The 9,061-nt window shown below is 43.4% G+C and overlaps 1 protein-coding gene across 6 annotated transcripts in view; it reads right to left on the reverse strand.

The window, feature by feature from the left end:
• The window catches only part of SERGEF (secretion regulating guanine nucleotide exchange factor), a 103,953-nt gene extending 95,917 nt beyond the window's left edge, over positions 1-8,036 (reverse strand). For 5 of the 6 annotated variants that reach the window (XM_083489398.1, XM_083489397.1, XM_083489400.1 and 2 more), the window contains exons 1-6: positions 7,932-8,036; positions 4,571-4,709; positions 3,574-3,729; positions 3,003-3,097; positions 2,701-2,761; positions 1,520-1,633 (exon numbers count right to left, since the gene is read on the reverse strand). In XM_083489398.1, the coding sequence (XP_083345524.1) occupies positions 1,520-1,633; positions 2,701-2,761; positions 3,003-3,097; positions 3,574-3,729; positions 4,571-4,709; positions 7,932-7,976 (610 nt within the window). In that variant the 5' untranslated portion in view covers positions 7,977-8,036. Of the gene's footprint in view, positions 1-1,519; positions 1,634-2,700; positions 2,762-3,002; positions 3,098-3,573; positions 3,730-4,570; positions 4,710-7,571; positions 7,832-7,931 lie in introns of those variants that run through there. The other variant, XM_083489401.1, reaches the window with a different exon arrangement.
• Positions 8,037-9,061: the final 1,025 nt, after the last annotated feature.

Below are 9,061 nucleotides of genomic sequence, written 5' to 3' on the forward strand. Positions count from 1 at the left end.
GGCTTATTATTCTGCACTCCACAAAACGGGAAAGGGGAAAGGGTTGCAAGTTTTGCAAGTTTTTTGGGTACTGGCTCTTAACTGGTGCATTCAGCAACTGCAAACCACAATAGGACAGTGGATAGTTCAACCTGCTAACAGCAATCAGTGTCAAGGAGGCAGGGAAGGGATCATAATGCTTAAAACATTCCTAACAGAAGGTATATTGTTCCCGAGCATACAACTGGCTCTCATTGCCAGCTTGGCCAAATGACCAGAACTCCAGTTCCTGGGCAGAAGGAATAACCTCTTGAAGTGCCATCTGTGTGTTTATTACAGTGGTACCTCTGGTTATGAATGCTTCTGGTTACGCACACTGCAGGTTATGAGCTCTGCTAACCTGGAAGTAGCTGCTCCTGGTTACGCACTTTGCCCCGGGATGGGAGCAGAAATTGCGCACTAGAGGCGCGCACACAGCAGGAGCCACCATTAGCGAAAGCATGCCTCAGAATAAGAACAGTTTCCAGTTACAAACATATCTCCGGAACGGATTCAGTTCATAACCAAAGGTACCACTGTATATCAATTTCACCAGCCTGATAACAAGAGTTTTCAAACAGTGTTATTTGACAAAAGAGATTCGTGATGTAAACATCTTAACATAAAACTGCAAAGTACATGAGAAACTGTCAGACCAATTCCCAGTGTTAACATATTTTAACTGCTATAAGAATAAATCCATATTCCCAGTTTTCTCTTCTTGAGACAAGGACAAAGATGTGTTTTGTATCTTGTTCCTGACAAAGAGGAACCTGAAGGCCAGGATAGGGCATAAACTATGCATTTCTTCATTCACCATTTGTTTCCCATGGTTTCTCTTTTCCCTCCATTTCTCTCCTTTCTCCCTCTGACTGAGGCCCTCCAGGGAAAAACTTCTGAAAAATCCAACTGGGAAGGGACTGTACTTATACAGATTGCAACATACTTCTCTTCTTCAGAAAAGAAAGCAAATAAATTGAGATTGAAAGTTTGTTTCCTAGTGGATTCTTCTTGGATCATGTTGCATAAGTTTTATGTCAACGACAGTATGTTCCAGTTAGTTTCCAGGACCAATTCAAGGTGCTGGTGCTTACTGATAAAAGCTTATATGGCGAGAAGCATTGCAACAATAATAATAAAGGACAGTTCAGGATCAACATCCAAAAGTTCACCATTAAAACACTACATCTGACTCTCTCTGTGCTGGGCATTCTCTGGGCTAAGTGATGTGTTCTGCAAAAGACAGAGTCTCAGGTGCCAAGTATATGGCTGGGGTTTGTGTTTGGGCTGATTGGGAATGGAATCAGAGAGTGCTAAGGGAATGCGATACATGCTATTACAGCAACAACAGAGCAGCATCTGAGGACTTAGGAGTGGAGTGATCAGTATCATTGGGTATAGCCACAAATAATGGCTGGCTACTAAGGCAAGCCAAAACTTGTGGACCCCTTGCTTGCACATGACATGCTTGATCCATACCTTAAATATTTAGATAACAAACCTGTTACTTTGCAAGGCTCTTTAGCCCTCCAAAAAGATGGAACCATCTGTCCTTGGCATGCCCGCTTCGCCTGAGATGCCATGCCAACTCCCCACTGGAAGACTGAACCATTTTCTTTTCAGCATGTACATGCAAAAGGAAAATGAAATATTCATGTTAAAGGCTATTCCCCTGCTAAAAGACATTGGGTGGGGGGTGTTACTATTTTTACTATTTATTAACCTGGAAAACGTTAACACATAAATTATAGAATAACAAAACAATCTAGCAGGAGAAATTCTCAACGCCCCAAATAACAGTACACTAGGTTCGAGACAACGTCACGCATCTTGTTTTTAAGGTGTACATTAATATATTAAGCAGATACCTCATGTAATAAATGAATAAGGCCAATGTTTATTACACACATAGACGGAGCTGCAATTAGATGCAGCTTCCTGGAGATTTGGTGGCAGGTTCAGGTTTGACCCTCTGTGATTTGTAAAACGGTTGTAAGCTTCTCAAGAGTCCAGGCAATAATGTCATAAACCACAGGAGAAACTTCCATGGAATTTGCTGATAGGCCATTTGCAATTATTTGGTAATTATGACAAAGCTCTGCCAGTTGCAGAGATCTTCTCTGTGACTGTGCCTTATCAATCACTCCTTAAGTGATGATGGTAAGCCCATGTACACTTATTGAAGCTATGTATACCAAGGTGACCTGCAAACCCAAGGAGCCTCCTAATGCAGAGGTGGGGAACCTCAGGCCTGGGGACCAGATGTGGTCCTCTAGGCCTCTCTGTCTGGCTCTTGGGGGGAAACCCACAGCCAGATATGCACCACTACCTCAGACACTGTGCTAGGGCTTGCATGGTGTCAGAAACTATGTCGCTATCAGGCCTTCCTAATTAATTTACAAACTAACATGAAATATCAACCCACCCTGATGAGGAACACTAGGGTAACGGCAAGTGATTATAAGCAGGCTTCTAAGGTATATTAGACTGAGGTATCAGCCTGTCAGTGAATAACTGGGGATGAAGTATTTTTAATTGCTTCACAGCTTCCTCTAAATCACATAACAATTAAAGCTGTGGCTACAGACCCATCATCTGAGACAGTGTAACAGTTTTTATGTTGTTACATGGTTGCAACTTTTAGTAAGGAACTACCGGGTATGTACTGTATTAATAACTCACCCGTTACAGCTACTGCATGTCTGAGCCCAGCAGCAACATTCACTACTTTGTCCTGTATAGTCTATCAGACAAGGAAGAAAAAACCTATTTACATTCTCTTTGACAACTCTACAATACAGAACAATATTTTTTAGCCATGCTATTGAAATTTTCAGAAGCCATTAATGAACGTGTAGTCCAGCATGCATGATACAAAGGAAACATCAAAAGCTGTTGATCCACAGTGAAGTGGCATATGGAAGGAATCATCATACAACTGGACATAATGGTGAATTTAAATGTTTGTGCTGATAGCACCTCACCTTAATTTTCTGTGGGACAGCATTTCCTCCTGAGGCATCAGGAACTCCAAGTTGCCCAAAAGAATGAGACCCACAAGATAACACCTGACCATTTCCTGCAAGATAGAACAGCACTGGAAATCTTCACATTTCTATTGTTTACCTCAAGGAGATACCTAGGGCACTGGAGTCCATTTCCCCACTAGTAAGAAACAGGTTCATTTTTATTAAAAGTCACATCTACGCCTCATTGATGGCGATGGAATAAGACTACTACTAACTTAAGACCCATTCACTTCCAAACTTCACTGGATCTAATCTTTGCTACACAGTAACCTTTGAAACTAAGGCCATGGGGCAAGTGCAAGGTCAAGGCTAACTGTCTTGGCTAACAGCTCCTTTTCTTAACCATTATGCTACAGCAGCACTCGACTGAATGCACAGTCTTCCATTTCCAAAAAGTCAACAATTTATAGCCTTGTGATTTTACATATAGCTCACTGTAAAGCTTTTGAACAGTTATGGAGACCCGGATAAAGCTTGGAGCTTTCACATCATGTAACACTTGTTTCCGCCTAGTTGCTAGATTTACCTGTAAGTATGATGGTAAAATCCCAGCCACAGGCAACTTGTACAACAGGACAACCAGACAGAGAAAGGCATAATGTAAAATGTTCCACATCTTCAGTATGACCAAGTCCCAACTGCCCATCTTTATTTTGGCCACATAAAAAGAGTTCTCCAGTGTCTGCAAAATGAACAAATACTATCAGGAACATATGCAAAATAAAAACATATGCATATTTTGACCCAATATTCACTGGCACTTTAAGACCCAATAATTGTTATTTGTCCAGAAAACTCGAGGGAGTGTTCATACTAACAATGCACAGTCCTCTCTTTCTCATTTAAAGAACTGTACTCCAGAAATGACTGAAGCACTAGGCTAGTGATGGGGAACCTGTGATGCTCCAGATGTTGTCGGGCTCCAAGTCACACCATCCGTTCACATGGCGAATGGAGCTTATAGGAGTCCAACAGCATCTGGAGGGGCACAGGTCCCTCATCCCGACACTAGGCAGTCCAAAGATAAAATGAATCACATTGGGAAACAACACTGAACGCTACAGTTACGTCTCCAAGGCTTCAACTGGGGCCTTTCACTTTACAACTTAAACAGCACAGGCTCCGTGCTGAACAGCTAGGAGACCATCACAGATGCAGCCCCAGCACATGCAAAATGTGGAGGACTGTACGTGCTGCATGGGCACATCTGATCCCAAAATAAGTCTCATGCAGATTTGTCCTAAATTAGCTCATTACCATTATTTGAGTCACTGAGTAGCTCATCAGCACCCTCCACACACACGCACACAAAAGAAATGATGAAGAACAGCAAAGCAGCAAAAATCCAAAAACCTTATCCACCATTTGATGACACAAAGAGCATTTCATCACCTCATTTTAAAGAAAGATGGAAAGAGAAATTTAAGCAACCATGAAGTCGTATATGGGTAGCAACAAGAGAGTTAAAAAATTAAGTCTTGCAAATATGCTATGGGCAGGAAACAGAAATGCCAGTTTCTTACCAGTAACAATTACAGAATGTCCTCCTCCTCCAGTAATACTTGTGATGTTCTTCTGACTGCAGGGCAATTCTTTAAGGGCCTGGGGCAGGAGTACATCTTCTTTATGACCAAGACCCAGTTGTCCATAGCTGTTTGCTCCCTAAGGACATAAGAAAAGCCCTGCTGAGTCAGAACAAAGGCCTATCTAGCCCAGCATCCTCTTCTCACAGGGGCCAACCAGTTTCGTATAGGAAGCCCAGAAGCAGGACCTGAGGACAGCAGCAGTCTCCACACTCCTGATTCCCAGCAATTGGTATGGAAGCATCCTGTCCCCGACAGTAGAGGTAGAGCATAGCCATGATGGCATGATAGCTTTGTCCAAACATCTTTTAAAGCCATCCAGGTTGGTGATCATTGCTACAACCTGTGGGGATGAATTCCATATGTACTGCATGATAAAATACTTCATTTTGTCTGTCCTGAATCTTCTAACATTCAGCTTCATTAGATGGCCTCGAGTTCTAGTATGAGAGAAGGAGGAAAAATCTCCCTATCTACTCTCTCCACATCATGCAGATTCTGGTCTGCATGTTGTTGCATTGAAAGGAAATCCTTAAAGTTTAATGGTATGAGCAGTGGAAGTACTGAGACCCAAACACTCTTTTTATTAAAAAAAATCAATAAGGATGAAAAAGTAATTAATTGAAATTATACATGGAAGGAGACTTGCCTGAAGCAATTCTAACTGTTGCACTATCTTGCAAAGGATTTGACATAATCAGCACAAGTGTAGCATCAGAAAGATTTTTTTTTTTTTTACAGCAGTCCTGTACACTTCTGTCCTTTGCAGCTGAGGATTTTACAGTCTCCTGGACTCAGGAAGTCAATGGTGAAAATCAGTCTAGACCTTATTGTAACATAAATCTCATTAGAACCACTAGCCTTTGGGCTTTCTCCCCTGGGAGACGAGCTCTATCTTTTAAGATTCTTGCCAATGGCACTTTTGAATGGCTAAGTATATGTGCATTTCATATTCAACTACCCCCCCCCCCAAGTTGGAAGCATAAAACTGGCAGGCATCTGTTCGATCTGGCTGTTACTTGGAAGCAAGTCACATCAATTTCATTGAAAGGTACTTCTGAAAAATAATTTCAGGATCCAATACACATATATTTTACAACATCCATCCATGACTTTTACAATGAAATGTCATTATGTGTTATCCAGCAAGACAAATCTTGGCCACCTTGGGGCATTTCCATATGTCATCCTAAGAAGTATTTCTGAAGTCATATAAATGCTGCTAATGAGATATAATTTGGAAGTGGGGAAAACATATGCACATCCCAGCCATCTCAGGTTTTGCATATGTCTTCAGGGCCAACTTTTTTTTTTAAAGCTGATTTAAGCCTGTCTGCAAAGTTTCATATCTGATACAGAAAAACTGTTTAATAAGAACTACAAGTCTTAACAGCTTGCTTTGACATGTGGTTATAATCCTGGCTTTTTTTGCACATTGAGAAATATTTATGCTCTCTGAAACAGACTAGCTGCTCAAAGAGTAGAATAGAAAGCATTATATCCTGTAATATTTAGCCTTATTGGACAGCTGTGGCATGTGTGCAAACATGAAGTTAAAGCTAAGGAGGCAATGCTCAAAACTCTTTACCATTTCAATTCAGTTTCCTCAGCTCCACCAGAATTATACCTAGGCATGTCACATGCATTACTTATAGTAATGGCATTGGGACAAGACTTTAGGGCATACACCAATTCAGCAGAATGAGGAGGACCCTGAAACACAAGGCTGGCTAGCCACATTTTTAAGTGATGTAATGCACATTGCCATCTATTTATATTTCATCTGTCTGACAAGATCAAGGTGGCACACGGTCTTCCCCTTCACTAATTTATTTTAACAGCAACCCTGTAGATTAGGATGTGAAATGGTGGTCAGATCTTATTGGAATACTCGCCTAACAACTACAACAAGTGGGCAGGGACAGACAGCCGTGCTTAATTATTAAATTGGAGAATTTATCCATAAATCCATCTCGGATGACTTAGAAGCTCCATTCTCCACAATGCATGGATATTAGCTAGGGTTAGGGGACTCACACCCCCAGAGACATGCTGCTGTTTATACCTCGAAGTTCTAAGGGCAAATAAAAATGGCCTCTACTGTGGCGGATGGACAGACACCAAGGCCTAGAAAACATTTTAATCACTCCCCACAAGCCATGGGCAAACGAACCAGGATGGGAGGGCCATGAAAATCAGAAGACACTTCCATCCCTGGGCAACAGGGAGCAGCATTGGCTTAAACACCTTATGGGGATCCAAGATTCACTTGAGTCATCTGAAAGGTCCTCCTCTCAGCAGGTGTGTCCTTCTTGGTGCTTGAGGGGTGTCTAAAGTGGATTTAAAACATAAACAAAGTTCCTAGTTCACGCTTGTGAACAATGGGCTCTGCTGTCTTCCCTGCAAGCAGAAGCTTATGCCTTTCGAAACAGCGTGACTCAACAACAGGTTTAGCTCTTCCAAGTGAGAGAATCTGGCATGCCATATGCACAGGGCTACATTTAGGTTTGATGAGGCCCTAAGCTATTGAAGGTAAAGAGGCCCTTTATATGTCCCGTTGTCCTTTGTCAACAACAAATTGTTGCTGTTTGTTGTGTTGAATATATGCTATCTGGTAATTTATAGACACAATAGGTATTTAAAACCAGTGATATTTTAGGGAGCAGGCTAGCAGGTGGGGCCCATTACTTACATCATAGGAACCTACACAACACAAAACACTGTTGCTGTATGTAGGTTTTATTTTATTGTTTTTAATCTTATATTTTGGAAATGTACATCCAGCTTGTTCAGCTTATACGTAAATGCGGCACTGCATATGCGCCTAAAACGGCAGAGAGCTGAAGCCATGATGGAGCTTCGCTTGTTGGTTTGCTGCCTGTCACCCTGAGTCACAGAGCCTGCTCCTATTTTAGTTTTATTAAAGTGGGAGGGTGGGTACCAAACAGCAAATCCGACTAGCGCCTTGCATATTTCGACGGGTCCTTTCAGAGACGGGGGTTTGCCAATAACATCCGTCAGGGGCGGTGGAAGCGGAGAGGGAGGCTGGTGCGATGTGTGTGGGGAAACCATGTCAACAGCTCGATTCGGGCTCAGAGCAGCGCCGCCGGAGCCCGTGAAACTTATTTGCAGAGGACCAACGCATCATCATCCCACCCGACCAGCAGTAAGGAGCAAAGGGCGGCCTCGCTCCGTTCTTCCTACCCCCCCCCCCGCCCCGCCCGCCCGCCCGCCCGCCCGCCGCATATGCCCGTAGGACGACCGCTTCCGCCCTTTTCCGGGCACCGACGCAGGAACTTACCCAAGCGAACAGCGCCTGGGTCGGCTCCTCGCGCACGGCGTCCATAACGTCGCAAAAGAGGAGGAGCCACTCCCGGAAGCAGCCATGGATCTCGCCTCAGGCCGCCCGCACTGACATCAGATGTGGGCGTGGTCGGCGTTTCCCCGCACCTTTGTAGTCGGGCTCTGATTAGTGGAAGCGGAAATACCGCGCACCTTTTTGGCTTGCCCTGCTCTCTCTGCATCTGCTCAGTGGCTAGCAGTGGGGAGAGTTGTTGGGTTTGGAGTGTTGGGTCTTGCCTGTTATCTACGCCCAGCCTTCCCTGTTCTTACTTGGGGGGGCGGGAATCACAGAATGGTAGAATTGGGAGGGTCCTTCAAGGATCATCTAGCCCAACCCCCTGCAATGAAGGAATCACAACTGAAGAATCCCTGGCAGATGACCATCCGACCTCTGTTGAAAAAGCTCTCAGGGAAGGAGAGTCCACCACCTTCAGAGGAACTCCCTTCCACTAGAGAAGCACTACTGTACTGAAATTTGCGTAAAACATGTGCATACAAAAACACATTGTGGGAAATTACAGTCAAATATATCTAGTAAACTTGGGACCGGTTAAAGCATGAAGAGGTAATTTCTGAACCCAGCAAGCATTAAAATCTAATCAAGGATTCAAATTTCCGAAATAACCAGACTTGACTTTGTGGTGAGATGATGGCTCATTAAGGGAACAAAGGAAGTGGGTCTGTGCCAGACAGCAAATGAGTGGGGCCCCTCCCTCAAATCACTGATAGTTAAAAAGTCAAAGGCCAGAGTTGAGAGTTGTGTGGTGTGAGCTAGAAGTTAGAAGCAGGAAGAAAAGCTGCAAGCTGGGAAGTGAGAGAGTCAAAAGTGATGTTTGATTTCTGTTTGAATCCAAGGATGCAGCTATGGGGGAACCAATGCCCTCTTAGGGTGTTAATGCTGTGAACCCCTCCATCTAGGCTCATGTTGTATATTTGTGTAAATAAACCATATCTCATAAAGACTACACATCTATGTACCTCATTCTGAAGGAAACACAAACCCTGCGTTAGCTCCTGGCACCCCTGCAATCTCACACTGCTCAGAGATTAGGGTAGTGTTATAACAACATTATCCCACTCAAAATTTTA

This window comes from Podarcis liolepis (assembly GCF_965112155.1).
Source record: "Podarcis liolepis genome assembly, chromosome: 1".
NCBI lineage: Eukaryota > Metazoa > Chordata > Lepidosauria > Squamata > Lacertidae > Podarcis > Podarcis liolepis.